The sequence below is a fragment of the Perna viridis genome, chromosome 7 (assembly GCF_037379345.1).
Source record: "Perna viridis isolate PV_CMFRI_1.1 ecotype Kerala chromosome 7, ASM3737934v1, whole genome shotgun sequence".
NCBI classification, from domain to species: domain Eukaryota; kingdom Metazoa; phylum Mollusca; class Bivalvia; order Mytilida; family Mytilidae; genus Perna; species Perna viridis.
In genome coordinates, this window is record NC_142451.1 from 38,819,244 (window position 1) to 38,835,505 (window position 16,262).

The 16,262-nt window shown below is 30.9% G+C and overlaps 2 protein-coding genes across 8 annotated transcripts in view; one reads left to right on the forward strand and one right to left on the reverse strand.

Moving 5' to 3' along the window:
• The window catches only part of LOC148612623 (uncharacterized), a 23,003-nt gene extending 19,243 nt beyond the window's left edge, over nucleotides 1–3,760 (reverse strand). For all 3 annotated transcript variants that reach the window (XM_088594263.1, XM_088594262.1, XM_088594261.1), the window contains exon 1: nucleotides 3,746–3,760. The gene's annotated coding sequence lies outside the window, so the exon portion shown is untranslated. The remainder of the gene's footprint in view (nucleotides 1–3,745) is intronic.
• Nucleotides 1–15,831, forward strand: part of LOC148612624 (uncharacterized) — a 16,015-nt gene extending 184 nt beyond the window's left edge. The window contains exons 1-5 of one of the 5 annotated variants that reach the window (XM_088594268.1): nucleotides 12–308; nucleotides 11,406–11,456; nucleotides 13,016–13,197; nucleotides 13,809–13,847; nucleotides 14,812–15,831. In XM_088594268.1, coding sequence (XP_088450394.1) covers nucleotides 296–308; nucleotides 11,406–11,456; nucleotides 13,016–13,197; nucleotides 13,809–13,847 — 285 coding nt within the window. In that variant the 5' untranslated portion in view covers nucleotides 12–295 and the 3' untranslated portion in view covers nucleotides 14,812–15,831. Of the gene's footprint in view, nucleotides 1–11; nucleotides 309–11,405; nucleotides 11,457–13,015; nucleotides 13,198–13,808; nucleotides 13,879–14,811 lie in introns of those variants that run through there. The other 4 variants (XM_088594266.1, XM_088594265.1, XM_088594269.1 and 1 more) reach the window with 4 other exon arrangements.
• The last annotated feature ends 431 nt before the right edge of the window (nucleotides 15,832–16,262 follow it).

Sequence of the window (16,262 nt, forward strand, 5' to 3'; positions counted from 1 at the left end):
TTTTATTTTATAAGCTTGCTTTGATAATATCATTTTTATGCATTTTTATCCTCTGGAAGTCTAGTCATCTATCGTTTATTTGTACCTTAAATGTTTGCTTTTTTTAAATATTACATGCAAAATTGGACGTTTTTATAAAACTCTTCAGGGGTTTTAACATGAATGTAGTTTGGATTTAAATTATTTACTTCCTTACAAAATGAGTTGTAATTAAAACGTTTCGCTGTTTCTTGAAGACACCAGGAAACAATTTAGATAAAAATCGTCTTAAGTTTGTTAATGAAGGAGTGTTATAATGAGGACAAATAGTAAGTATTCTATACATTTGGCACATCATTTATGAATAAGTTTGACATATCTGTTCTACTTCCCTCTTCCATAGAAGCAAACAGTAAAGCGAACAGTACCACAGTCTTAGTATATTTTACGATATGCATGAGTTAGACAGGTTTTACTGAATGTACAGTTTTAAATTGCATTGAAACAATGTTATAAATATTGCGTGTATTCATAAAATATGAAGGAAAAATAAATATGTCGCCCCAGACGAATGCAAAGGAAATACTGCTATTGCTCTGTTACTTCTGTCAATGATTATTTAGAGCAATAGTGAGGGGAATGACATGAAACTTGGCGAGTGAATAGATCCAATTGAGAAAGGGTACAGGGAAATTGTTTATGGAATCGTGAAAATTTTCTAATCTAGGACATTGCAACATCTCGGAAACCTAATAGGTAAGAAACTCGAAGTTGGCCGAGTTCAATTACCCTGATAAAATTATGTAAAAACGTGAATCGATATGTAGTCAGTTGCCATGACAATAATTATACTGAAAAATCTCATAAATACTGAAATCTTCGTTCTGTCACTACCATAAAACTTTTAGTAGGCTGCGTCTCAAGTAAATCGCAGAATTTACGCAAATTATTTTTAAAATTGCCGCTATTTTTTTTTTAAAATGGCTGCAATAGGAATGACATTGGCAACCTGGGTGGCTTAAACTTCAAAATTGGTATGGTGGCAAAACTGGTTCTTATTTCGCTTTACCTGTCAAAGGCAAAATATGAAATTGTGTAAAATGTAATTAAGCGCTTCGCGTGTAATTGTAGTGATTAAACCTTATATACACATATATGTGTAGATCTTTATGTTGTTTGTTTGTGAAGGTTCATAGACCATATATAATAATCAGTGAAGCTTCAAGATGTGTGATGCAGTTCTTCTCACTGGAGTAGTCAGACTGAAGCTGGCTAAAATACCTGGCTGTAACACGAGCATACATGTACAACAATTGTTAAAATTGGTATAGGATTTTAAAAACAAAATTGCAACAAGTTACAATGCTATAGGTTTAAGCAAATTTACTTTCAATTATTGGATGTGATGCTTATTAATCATCTATGCTTACAAAAAATAATGTAAATTTATTGATATTGAATTTGCAAATAAAGAATTTGAAGAGTAAATGTTTACAATACTACGTAAGTACTTTTGAAATAACTTCATTAGTTAAATTCAATCATATGCATATACAGTCATTGAATTTATTTAACAAAAATCATATTTCATTTTTGAACTCAATTTTTATTTTTGTTATTAGATAGAAAATATTATATATATATATATATATATATATATATATATATATATATATATATATATATATATATTAATATTTATTAATATTAGAAACGATTTTTTTATATTAAAAATTCAATTTGTAATATTACAAATTCATTTTCTAATATTACAAATACCTGATTTAGTAATATCATAAAATATCACACATTTTGTAATATTACAAATTGAATTTGTAATATTAGAAAATGAATTTGTTATATTAAAAAATCACTTTGCAATATTGCAAAATCAGTCACATTTTTTAACATTACAAAATGATTTTCTAATATTAAAAAATCGAAACTCAATACGACAAATCCATTTTCTAATATTAGAAATTCACTTTCTTATGTTTAAAAATAGTTTTTAATGTTAGAAATTCATTTTCTAATATTACAAATTCCTGATTTAGTAATATTATAAAATTTCACACATTTTGTAATATTACAAATTGAATATGTAATATTACAAATTGAATTTGTAATATCATAAATTGATTTGTAATATTAAAAAATTAATTCGTAATATTAGAAAATGAATTTGTAATATTAGAAAATCACTTTGCAATATTTTTGATATTATAAAAGTATTTTCTAATATTAAAAAATCGTAATTGAATACGATAAATCCATTTTCTAATATTTGAAAATCAATTTCTTATATTAAAAAGTAGTTTTTTAATATTAGAAATTCGATTGAATTTTTAATATTAAAAAAATGATTTTTTGATATTAAAAAAGTATTTTGTGATAAAAGAAATCTCATTTTGTAATATTAGAAAATGAATTTATATATTTAAAAAATCATTTTTTAATGTTAGAAAATGCTCATATTTGTCCATTTTGGCTTGCCATAGAAAGAAAAATCATTTTTTATAATTGTTTTGCCCTAATCATTGTAACAACATCTCATTAGTTTATTTTTTTGTTTTCATAACAGATAAATATAAAATTCCCATTTCGCCGTAGTACTTTTTTACATTTTTTAAAAAATTTACATGTAAGTGTAACCAAGGGAACCAAGGCCACAACGGCAACCAAAAGAACGCAACCCAGGGACAAAGACCAGACATGGAAAACAGACACACACAACAAAGAACATAAAGTAACTAAAATCATACACACAAAGTAACAAAAGTAAATGAGCAACTCGGACTCCACTAAAAACTGGGGGCATGGACCAGGTGCACCGGTAGGGTAAGCGTCCTCTGCTTTTCTAGAAACACCAGAACTGAGTTGCTCATAAAAAATCAAGTCCTGGGTAGACAAACGAGGAAAGGAAAACCATGACCCGTAGAATACATCAGTTTTCATGGTGCCGATTCACAGCTGATTCACAGCTAATGCAAATTGGAACACACCATAAAACTGAATGAGAATAGTAAAATTATGCAAACAAAGTGTAATGCATTTGCCATGGCAACTATAAACTGAAAACTTTCGTAATACCGAATCTATTTTTTGTCACTGCCACATTACTTATTTATGATATACAATTCTATTGAAACTAAGTAATATTATGCGTCTTATATATATCTCAGATTTGACGCAAATAAATTTTGCCTAAATGTCCCGTTTTAAATGGCCGGCCAAATTAATAATCTAGATAATTGAAATATACATTGGAAACAGGACAGGCGAGAAACCTGAAATTTGGTATTTTGATTGAGTTGAAAAGGTCAAATTATTTTTTTATTTAACTAGTAGACATAAAATGTTGCCTGGGCGGCATTCGTTATTCCAGCAATTGCACTTCTAGTCCTATATTTTTCACTATTAAATATGAACTTTATAATTATAATATATAATAATAAAACCAAAATTTAGAGGTAGAAAAAATAAACTGTTTTTTTTTAAATTTGAAATTAAACTAAAATGATTGACAAAAGTTTTAGTTTTAAAATTTTCAATCTAAATCAAACGGAATATATAAATTATCAACTTAAATAAAACTAAAACATGTCCCCTGAAATTGAATAAAGGAGATGGGGAAATTCATTCAGCGACCCCTTCCCGAGACAAGTAAAATTTTGAATTCACCAGAAGAGCTTTCTGCGCGTTTTGCTAGATATCAAAATTAGCATAAAAAGATCTTAGACAGCCCGCCAATTAAGGTACAACTCACCTTTCTTGCTTTTGTTAAAGTAGTATGTGATTGGTTATTAAAGTTATCGAATTTATATGCGCACTATTTCGGGGTCAAAGAAAACTCTAACCAATAAATAAATATCTGAGTTAATTATATTACTAACGCAATGAAAAAAAAAAGCATAAAGAAATTGGTATCATAATTTATTCCACGAAGTTAAGTGTAAACATAATATATCATAGCTTGAACGTCGCTATCTATTGGATCTGTTGGTGTAATGCCAATGTGTATGACCATTATATGATACAAGTACACAAACTTGAAATATACAAAAAGTAAAAGACTACAGAAATAGAACCATTGACTTTTTTTTTGGTTTTATTTTGCAAAGGCAATCAAACTTGAAATCATGTTTTCATTTGATAAGCAGGGGCATTCTTAAAGAATATTGTCAGAACAACCCAGACAATGTCGTCAATTTTGTGTACACTAGCTCGCAAATAAAAAAAACCCATTTAATCCAAAATAGTTTAAGTTTGTTTTCTTCTAATGACTTACTATCGCGCAATTATCAAAGCATGAAAATACAACATTTTCTTTGTCATCTTTTCTATTGTCTATGCTATATGAAGTACAGTTACGCTATAAACACTCGTTATGCCATGGGATTCGGAGACCCTCTCCAATGTCTTATGACACGTAATTGATTGACTTAATTTAAATTTTGGCACTGACCCATCAAGTATTTGAAATTGAGGCACGCTCCAAGCAATCTATTTTTCAATTTGTTTTGTGGAATTCCCATGAATTTCCTATCGTACTAGAGACTTTGTATAGACTTAAATATGTTAAAATAATAATATGAAAAATTCCATCGTTTCTATTTTAGTATTGCTACATAGCGTGAGCGAACCAGATTTAGTTATTAAATGAACGTTTTCATTCCTGATAGACTTTAAAAAGAATTCTTCCTGGTTCAAAACAAGATTTGATTTATCTTATAGCAGAATATTTTTATATTAACAAATATACTTAAAAATATATGACTGGATAATGAAACAAATCATTAAGCCCTTTGTATAAATAGCATATTAAAAGATTTGAACATGCAATCAGCAATCAAAGGAAACAAATTCGAGCGAAAACCAAATGAGTATTTTCCAAGAATAAAGACTCGACAGAGAAAATATACACTGAAAAAGATATCATTTACATGAAAACAACAGGAAATGAGTAACCCGGATTACACTAAAACTTGGAGCACGGACCAGGTGCAACGGTAAAATAAGCGCCCTTTGTTTTTCTAGATACACTCACCGAGTTGCTCATAACACTGTGATCCTGTGAACAAACCGGATCTCATGCTGAAGATTGATAAACCACAACGATTCATGAGAACATGATAACGACCATAAAACTTCTGTAGAGATGACTTCCGCGTAGTTTCGGCAAGTTCTGGCTAAATGCATGAGCTCCATACGCAGTTGCAACTTTGTAACTAAAATATTGCAAGTTCATGTTTTGGAACTTAAACAACCATTACAATGTATACTAAATAACCTACGTCCCCTGTTCTCAAATTCATTATTTAATTAGATATATACCGCTTCTTTTGTTATTGTAAGTACTGTTTTTATTGTTTAGTTATAATTGTTATTCTATACAGTCATTTTTCATTGTTGTCAATGAGAATGAGTCGGCCATTATTATTAATCAGAGTAAAGACGTAAACTAGTTGATCCTGGAAACGAACATTGCAAAGCTTTTCATTGGAGACAAAATACGAATAGTTCTTTGAAAGTACATATTTAAGTACAAATCATTTGAAAAGTCATTGCATGATTAATAATCCTAAAGTTTCCTTGTTCTTTTATGTATTATATGACATATCATAGAGCAATGCATGAGCTGCATTATTGATTTCGCAGAATTTTCAATTTAAAATTGTTTTTTAATTTGCATGATATTGCATCATAATCGGTAAATCAGTGGTTACAACAGCACATTGAACTATTACCAAAAAAAAAAAAAAAAAAAATAAATAAAAAAAAAAAAATAATAAAAATAATAATAATAAAATAAAATAAAAACAATAAACATAATAAACACAAATCAAAACAAAACAAACAAACAAACAAACAAATATAAAACCAAACAAACAAACAAACAAAAAAGAAAACTGAGATTTCGAGATGTAGGTAAAAAAACAGAACAAGCTATTTCTGTAGTCTCCTTTGTCTCCTTTATCTCGAGCTCTGGTAGTAACCATTTACCGAAAGAAGGGTTGTTAACGGACAATATATCATCAATATATTTGTATATCAATTTAAAGGATCTGTTATAATTTTATTATTTACGAGAATCTGGCGAATTTCAGTCTCGTATGAATATAAAAACAAATCGGCTATTAGGGGAGCACAGTTAGTGCCCATTGGAATGCCAGCTTGTTGAAAAAATAGCTCCTCCAAATGTGACAGATATGTCATCAATGAGGAAATCAAATATGTCGCAAACCTGCTTTTATCCTTCTGCGATTCATACAAAACATGTGAATTTGTAACCAAGAACAGCATAATTTTTCGAATCAGCAAAATATTTACGAATAAGTCCTTTCAAACGGGATTTCTATATATCATGTGGCAACGTAGTGTAAAGAGTTGAGAAGTCAAAAGTTTAGAGAAAACTAATTTCCGAAAAGTTAAGGTTTTAGGTTTCGATGTAAACCAATAGAATTTTTAGTATCCACATATAATTAATGCTACTGCGAGAGTAGGTGGTATTAGAAATAGCTTACTGTCAATCTTTCACCGCGGAAAATATCAGTGTAAGGTGAATTGATATCTCCTTCGTGTAGCAAGATGGAGATTCAGAATATACCTTTCTTTGTAAGGATTCTTATGAAGTTATGGAATCCAATACACGTAAGATAAATCCTCACATTTTGTTTCGATGTTGAGAGAAGACATGAAGGACTTATGGTTGTTTAGGATTTCATCTTTTTTCAAAAGTAGTTCGTTTGTATGCTGCATTTCCGGGGGTGTAACTATCTATGTCCAATTCTTTAAAAAGGCAATTTAGGTGGTTGACGTTACAAATATTGGTTATTATTATTATGATGCGTAATAGATGATTACTATTATAATGACTTCTAAACACTTCTACCTGCACAATATTTCTCTTAACTAACCCAGGCTTTGTAAAGCATTACATTATTGTACTTTTCGATGTGCTGACTGTTATGAAGTTGTATTTGTCTACATCTTGTTCTTCACTTTCTACTGAAGCTCGTTATTAATTGCAAGCACTGTAAAAATGAAAATTGCTTTTTAACAACAAAGTTACAGTGCCATACAACTTTAGCCTTTGTATGATTTTGGCTGTAAGTTGAAATCGGAACTGAAGCGTTAGATTACAACGTCATTAACTCTGTAACACCCTTAAATTTCTATGTAACTACGCCATGTCGAATTCTTTGCATGTGTTTTGGAGTTTACAAGGGGAAACTTTTATTTTTGAAAATAAAAAACTCAAATAAAACAGTCTTTTTTCACTCGATTACATGTTTTAATGATTGTCCGACGAACGAGAAATAAGTTTGTTCCAGAGCCTATGAAACAAAGGAAAAATACGTACAAAAAATAAACATAACATATCAGCTATATTAAAATTATAGTAAGAATCTAATTTTGTTGTTTTTTTATTTTGTTGTTGTTGTTTTGTTTGAATGTTTTTTTTTACTTTGTTTGTTGTTTATTTGAAAATAGTAAAATTTGAATTTCGTTATTTTAAGTAAGCATTAATTTACCGAAATTTACATATAAAAATTTAAATGTTTTGTTCAATATCTTCATCGTTCTTGTAAATCGAATATAAATAATATAATTATTACCGAATACACCTGTATTATTCGATGCAATTAAAAAAAAAATGAATTAGATATTAGAACGACTCGAATATTATTATTCATTGGTAAGAGTGAATAAGCAAAATATTATTACGAGTGCAAAAGAACGCACAGATTTAACGAGTGTGTGGAACTTGTTCCGTGCGCGAGTGATCATATTTTGGTTATTCGTGAAAACCAATTGATTATCCTATCTCTAACGTAGATGTTCTACTTAATTTATTGCTTTTTTCATCTCAAACGGGGTTATGTTGCTACAAGATTGAAGTCATCACTAGAGAAGTTTTATGGTTGTCACCATGAACTCGTGGATCTGTTTATTTATATTTCTTTATTTGCTCTGTTGTTGCTTTTTTGTTTTGTTTTGTTATGTTTTGGGATTTTTTGTCATTTAGGTTATGGGGTTTCAAATTAGTGTTTAAATTTCGTTGATTTCATTAAAATTCAATAGAACAATTAAAATTTGTGATCCAAATGATGCAAAACAAAATTAATAAAACCTACAACAAAATAACTTTTACAATATAGATCAGGGTAGGATCAAGGTTATCGATGATGATGGACAAGTAGAAAGGTATATCACCATTTTAAGGACAACCATTTTCACGAGATAAATTTCTAGTGAACAATTATTCTGACAAATACTGTCAATTGAACAGGTTAAAATTTTGTAGAAACACGTGTGAAAAAAAATTCAAAATTGCACACGTTTGTTTTTAATCAAAATGTCAGTTATTGCCCTTCTAATTTTCAATCTTTTATACATTTTCCGTATTTTTAACAGTACAGTAATTGTGGGGCTGTTCTTTTTAACCATGGCGGACAATATTTTAATAATGCTAAAACATCTCATAGAGAACCCAGCAGTATAGTTGCCAAAAACATTGTTTGCAATATGTTTAATAAATGCTATTTTATGGATTTTAAACGATTTCCGAAATCATCCATCTTCAATGTGTAACATTTTATAAAACATGTTACCTAATGGTATGCATTACACGTACAAAAGTTGCTGAACAAGTTTTACTGGAATTAGTTGAAATTATTTCTTTCTAGAACATATATGTGATCTTTACCACAAACCAGTATCTCCTCTCTACAAAGAGTACAGTCTCTCTAAAACAGATGTAATGTATGACGATGTTGATGTTTCCTCAAAGGAATATAGTTTCAGAACTTAATTATTTTCATTAGATTGGGAGGCAACTACTTGAAAAAGGGAGGTTCACAAAATCCATTTATCATTTGTAATAAAACACTTGGTCAACTGAAAAATGGCCAAATATCATTCTCAAATTCAGATTGCCTTCTCTCCCCTTTTTCTGGCAAACTAATCAAAATAAATGGCAGAGAGCAGTTGCTATGTTGCCTCTTAGTTCTCCACAGGAAGAGAGGTGTTTTATAGGTCAAAATGGTAAAATGTGAATACTACTATATGTATTCCCGTCCTTTTTGAAAATTCATCAACATGCCAAAGTGCCCCCTATAAGGACCTCGCATCCTGCCCTTTTAAAATTCTAGCTGGAACACTGTTTCGAATTGATTTATTGAACTGTAAATTGTCTTGACTACCTATCCTCCGATTATTTATCTAGCATATGATAACCATATGCATAGTTAAATTTCAGCTATACTGTTCTACCTGGATTTATACTTAGTCAGTTATAAAAAATAGATGATTTATTTTGATATAATTAAATGATAGGAAAATAATTTGGTCACAATTGGTGCAATTTAAATTTAAAATGTCGGGTAAAAATAATGCAATCATTTGTAAACAAAACTGTCGTGTTTTCCGTTATCAATTAAAAAAGCGTCACGATTTTTATTGATAAAATATCATGAGACAGCACTTTTTGTGATATTTTTTGAAATATGTAATTACAAGTAAGGTTTCATTTTTCAAATTGTGTCATAATATTTAAACAACGTAGCAAAAATCTTGAATTTTTATGAAAATAAATACAATTTACACCACATAAACTACATGTATTTGCTTCTACATATCGAGTCTCAATGTCATTACATGCACCATAGTTGTCAATTATTAAGACTAATACAAAAATCCGGTCGTGTACATGACCCTTAATTGCGTTTAAATTTTTATATGTGATATTTTTTACGTGGATTTTTCTACACCATGAATCATTTAACCATCGGCAGTGTCTGAATTTGGAAAATTTGATTACAGTTTTTTGCAATTTTAAGTACAATACAGCTAGTGTAAAAAGTTACGTATTTGTTAATAAAGATGTCGTGATTTATTTTTAATTTGTTTATAACGTTGTCGTATCCTACCATGCACTTGTCCATATTCCAATTTTTGTGTTGAGTTTCGCTCATTTGTTTTTATTTCTTTGTACGTAATATTTTTGATTATTTCGTGTTTTGTTGTGTGCGTCTATTTTCCCTATCTGTGCCTTATCATTGGATTATATTCTTTTGATTTCTACCCGGATACTAGTTCGATTGATTACAACAAAATATAAATATGAAATATTTTGATACATTTAAATGTAAAAAAAATATATGTTCACAATTTGTGATTCTCGGTGAGGAAACCAAGAACAAGAAAGTACAATTATGAGTCATGACAACCATCTCATTCTCATTTTAAAATGAGGCGTTAGAAATTTTTATCAAATAGTAAAAGAGTAATCAAGGGAACCAAGGTTATAGCGGTAATCAAAAGAATGTAATCCAGGGACAAAGACCAGACATGGAAAACAGACATACACAACAAAGAACATAAAGTAACTAAAATCATACATACAAAGTAACAAAAGCAAATGAGCAACTCGGACTCCACTAACAACTTGGAGCATGGACCAGGTGCACCGGTAGGGTAAGCGTCCTCTCCTTTTCTAGAAACACCCGCCGAGTTGCTCATAAAAAGTCAAGTCCGGGGAAGGCAAACGAGGAACGGAAAACTATGACCCGTTGAATAAATCAGTTTTCAGCTCGGCGTCAGGGCTTTGTGTTTCTTAGTGTGTAAATATGATGTATGATGGTCTGTCTACTTTACTACATTCAGTATGGATAAAGTGATCAGATAAAGTAAGAAACTTCTTTTTTTTTCGCGAAACATATGTTTTGCAATGGGACACTAAAAAATCAAAAACCGTGACACTGTTTCCGGTTTGGACAATACACAAGTAAGAATAAGAGACTGTTGAAGTCTATCCTGCTCTTCAATCTCTGTTTTTTTCGGTGGTGTTAGATTCTTTTGCTTAATTTTAAGATTAATTTCTGTCATGCAATATTTCCGTTCTATTTACACGACGTAATTAACCCTTTTTAGTGTACCTATAAAAAGTTATTCCATAAATACGTGTACAGCATACCTGAATTTAAAATATCAGATTTGAATAAGAATGGTATTAAGTTCAGTGCATTACCAGATATTTTGATCAATTTTACATAATTCTGGTTATTTTAAAAATAGAGAACATTTGAGCAACACTCACTAACTTGATACCCCACTCATCCCCCATTTGATAAAATGCAGCTTTTAACCTCTATTTGGATTGGATCAAAATCTAAAATAGGAGGTGCACAATGGGAATACGTAATAACGATTCCATGAAAGTTTCATTCAATTCCAGTCTGTGGTATAGAAGAAGTAACGGATAAAATATGGGCCCGTCCTTGTCCACATTACTTACAAATGAAAAAGCCCATGTTAAGCTTTGTGAAACCCAAAGATTGATTCTGATCAAAATCTAAAATAAAATGTGCACAATGGGAATATGCGATAAAGATTCTGTAAAAGTTATATTCAATTCTTTTTAGTTGTATATGAGCGGAAACGGATAAGAGATAAGTCCCCCTGTGTAACAGAAGGTAGGAAGGAAAGAAAGACAGACGGAAGAATATTGCAAGTGAAGTATAAAACAGGGTCAAGAATTACTTATATTTTCCATCCACTCCTTTAAAATGATACTTTTTTATGATTTGCGGCTTTTGATCTTCTCTTCCATTTTGAAATCGTTACTATATATCGCAGATTAAAATAATCCTTTCTAATTTTTAGTATACATGTAACCTATTAATGAAAAGCGTTAAACAAATACTTATCATGCAGATCAAACATGGAATTTCCGTACAAGTAGTATAATGATATTGCACTTTCAATTTTTTAATAACGCTTATATGCTTAATGTCTGATGTTAGCTTTTCTGATACATCAATTATAAGAAGGCTTCAGAAATCCATAAACAAATGTGAATGATATAACCTACAGTGTACCTTGAGCAAGCTCCAAGTTTAGCAAGTCGGTAATTTGACAGAAGCAGCACATTTAAGCTCCATTTATCTTAATATACCGAGGATAGGTCAGGTGTTTATGTCAAAGAGACAACAATTCCACGGGGATGAAAATTCCAGCCCATGATCACCCGTCGGTCTTCAATTAACGACAAAGAATCTCTCATATCACAGAGCAGGCTGCTGCTGGCTCTTAAAATCAGTATACACAGGCACAGCAAAAAGTGATGCACCTATATACTCAAGTAACAAGCAATAGAAACAAAGGTGAAAAAAGAAACGAGACATACAGAGGTCAGAAATATCTGACTTGGGACAGGTGCAAAAATGCGGCGGATTAAGGAGTAATCGAGGGAACCAAGGTTTTAGCGGTAATCAAAAGAATGTAATCCAGGGACAAAAACCAGACATGGAAAACAGACATACCCAATAAAGAACATAAAGTAACTAAAATCATATATACAAAGTAACAAAAGCAAATGAGCAACTCGGACCAGGTGCACTGGTAGGTTAAGCGTCCTCTGCTTTTCTAGAAACACCCGCCGAGTTGCTCATAAAAAGTCAATTCCGAGGTAGGCAAACGAGGAAAGTAAAACTATGACCCGTTGAATAAATCAGTTTTCAAGGTGCGGATGGAAACAGCATAATGATCCACGAGTTCATGATGACGACTATAAACCTTCTGTAGTGATGACTTCAATCTTGTAGCAACATAATCCCGTTCCAGAAGTCTATTTGTCAGAGTTCTAGCGCGGTACAAAAAGTCTGCGTAGTTTCGGCAAGCTCTGGCATAAAGTACGACTTGTGATATGAACACTTCATACGCAGGTGCCGAAGGGATGTTGCCACAGATGAAAAGAAAGTTGACAATTCTGAAAGAAGTCATAACATTTGTCGTAAATTTTGGTCAATAGTTTTTCTTTTCCGTTATAGTACTGCATACTATATTTTCCCTTGGAGAACAATAAATAAATGTGAGGGTTGGAAAAGTGTTTTTGCATCAACTTAAGTACTTTTCAATATCTATGCCGATTTTTTACCAAGTAAAAAGGGGAAATGTTGGGTTTATATCGAACATCTTCTTTTTTACCTATTCATATACATGCATTTGTAATGACGTTTATAATATATTTTAGGTGAATGCGACATGGCTATATGTGGAGGTGTAAATATCATTCTTAATCCTATGCTGTTTGTCGCGCTTAGTAAAGCAAAGATGATATCACCAACTGGTCTGAGTCATACATTTTCTGACAAGGCTGATGGTTATGTTAGAGGCGAAGGATGCGGAATCATAATACTTATAGACTTGACAAAGGTTTGAAATGATTACAATAATAATTGTAATAACAATGTTGGCATTAAACTATACAAATAATATCAATGCAGGAAGATACCGAACAAGTCGTGACATCACGGTTTTTTCAGACATGCGTTGTTCTTGTGCATCTCTTTTAATGATATATAGACAATAATCCATTCAAGTATCGTGTGAAACATAATTATAGGATCTTTATAAATAATGCTTGATCCTGAATGCTGATAACTAAAACTAAGATGCAGGAACTATAAAGTAGAGAGTTTTTCATACTAAATATATCATAAAATCTTTGGTCGCTATCTTGATCCAATTTTGACTATTTAATGTTGATATAACTAGACTATTCTTATTTAAGAAATTAAGTTGTTCATTGTTCTTACGCATATGTAGCAGTCCTGATAAAAATCAGACACAAGGTGATTCAGACATATTTAAACCCACATAAATAACTTCTTTGTTTGATTCAAAAACAGGAATAGACCACAATACGAGACGTAGATTGTTGCACGTTTGTCATATGCATAAAATTTGCACTTTACAAGAGTTATAGTTCTTAACTTTGTTAATTGAAGTTGAAAAATTACGTATGATTTTCCTCCAAATTACAGATCCGAATGCAGAAAAATATAGTTACGTTAAAATATTGAGTACGTAGATAAAAGAAGTTTGGTTAGTTTGGTGGGTTTTCTGTACTGTTCATTACCTTAACCACTGGCAGTGTATGAATTTATATGAAAAATAATTTCCAAATATTTGGACAGAAATCCCACAGTTATGATTTTAATATTATCCTATTATCCGACTTTATTAACAATCTATTTACAATGCAGAAAGAGTCTGTTTTAGAGTTTTAAGAGTTGAATAACGATGAAGGAAAAACCCAACGAACAAACGTAAATTAGTCTTCTTTGTAATTAGAACCATATTCTTTTTGTTTTTGTTTTGTTTTGTTTTGTTTTGCTTTTGTTTAGTTTTGTTGTTTTTGTTGTTTTTGTTTGTTTTGTTAAATCAATCATATCGAATCATATATAGATATTGATTTTTGTTGGAGATAAACGTATGATTTTTTCAAAAGTACAGATTTGAATATTGAAAGGGAAACTGACACATACAAATATAGCTTATGTAGATTGACAAATCTTTGTTTGTTCGGTGGGTTTTTCTTCACCATGAATCACTTTATTATGGGCAGTGTTTGTACTTTATATGGACTGGTACTCTACAGATTTGCCTGAATTTGTTTGCAATATTTTTTAATGTGAATAGTGCCTACATTCTCTTTAAAACGACTTAAATATTGATCATTTGATTAATAACGTCCTCTGATAGATAGTAATATAAACATTTAGTTTATTCAGTATAACCTGCTTAAACTAGAGGAAATATTTTACCAGATGTACAAAATAAATGGCATAAATTTCTATTTCATTATTTCTGACCACAAGTTTGTACACTTTATCTCCCTCTGTTTAGGCTTCATATAGATACGCACCGACCACTAGCTTGGTTTATTTAATTGAAACATGTGTATATACCAAACAAAAACGGGATTAAATGACCAAACAAACTTTTTTTTAAAAAATATTCGAAAAGTGTCATATTTTGTTGTAGGTACAGGAACACCAGTTGGAGATCCAATTGAAATGAAAGCTCTGTCAGCATTTGTTGGTCAACATTTAAAATCAGACTCCAAGGTTCCTGTGGGATCTGTTAAAACTAACATTGGGCATCTTGAATCAGCGGCTGGAACCGCAGGTCTAATGAAAGTCCTGTTAATGATGAACCATGCCAAATTGTTCCGTCACTTCATTTCAAGGAAGGAAGTGGTAATCTGACAATCGATTTTGAATCTATACCACTGGCTGTAGCAACTTCAGTGAGAGATTGGCAGCCAAATGCCGAAAACAAGCGGGTAGCTTGTACAAACTCTTTTGGATTTGGTGGAACTAATTCGCATGCTGTACTGGTACAGGAGCAGAAACAAGGCATCATATCAATACATCTAGAGAATGATACCTTCATTATCTGTGTCGCCGGCAATATTATCCAGGCCGTGAAAAAGGCATGTCAACACCTGAAACAAAGATTGCAAGAAACTCGCTATAACATAAAGGATTTATCATATACTTCGCTAATCAGACGAGATCATTACAACTATCGTATGACGTATATAGCGACTTCTACAGATGACGTTGTTTCAGGAATTGACAGAAGCATGGAAAAGATAGACCACTTGGAGGCATCGAACAGACATGGACAAAATACTTTTTTTCTTTTTTGTGGGGTTGGAACAGTTTGGAATGTAACCTGTAGGGAAATGTACAGAACTAGTTCCATATATTTCGAACAAAACTTTTTGAAGTAGACAGAGAACTTAAAAAAATGGATGCTTCTATATCATTGATACAAGCAATCAAAAGATCAAATGATAATTTGATCAAGGATTCATTTGTAGGACGCTGGGAAAATATGAAAAATACTAAAGTATAGAATTCCCAGTATTCTATTGACTGATGGCGAAAGAAAAGTAAATGAACATTTAATCCCCATTGGAAATGATGAACTCTGAAGCTAACATACATATACAATTGTGTTAAGATAAATAAACATAATAAAAAAGCAACATTTGAATCTTTGATTTACGAATTACAAGACAACGAACATTTCGAAAATAATGCCTAACTGATTTTTGACTTTCAGAGTTTTCAAAAGTTAATATGTCCATATTTGTGTTAACGTTTTGAATAGTACAAATGCATAAAAAGTTAAGAAATAATATGACTGGAGAAAAAAAATTACAGATTTTAACAATTCAAATGATGTGTAACTTAACTAATTAGAGTAATATTTTTTATTTTTGCAATTTGAATATAAATCCTTATTGGATCATTTTTGTACTTTACATAAGAGATACAATGCAAGTGCTGATCACATAATGAAACTGATAAAACAATTTGTTATTCAACAGGACAGTATTAAATGTAGTATCTTTATAAAAGATTCGAGAAGAAAATACAGTTTAACGCATAAAAAGGCAGGATGTTCCATATCTAACGTCTGAT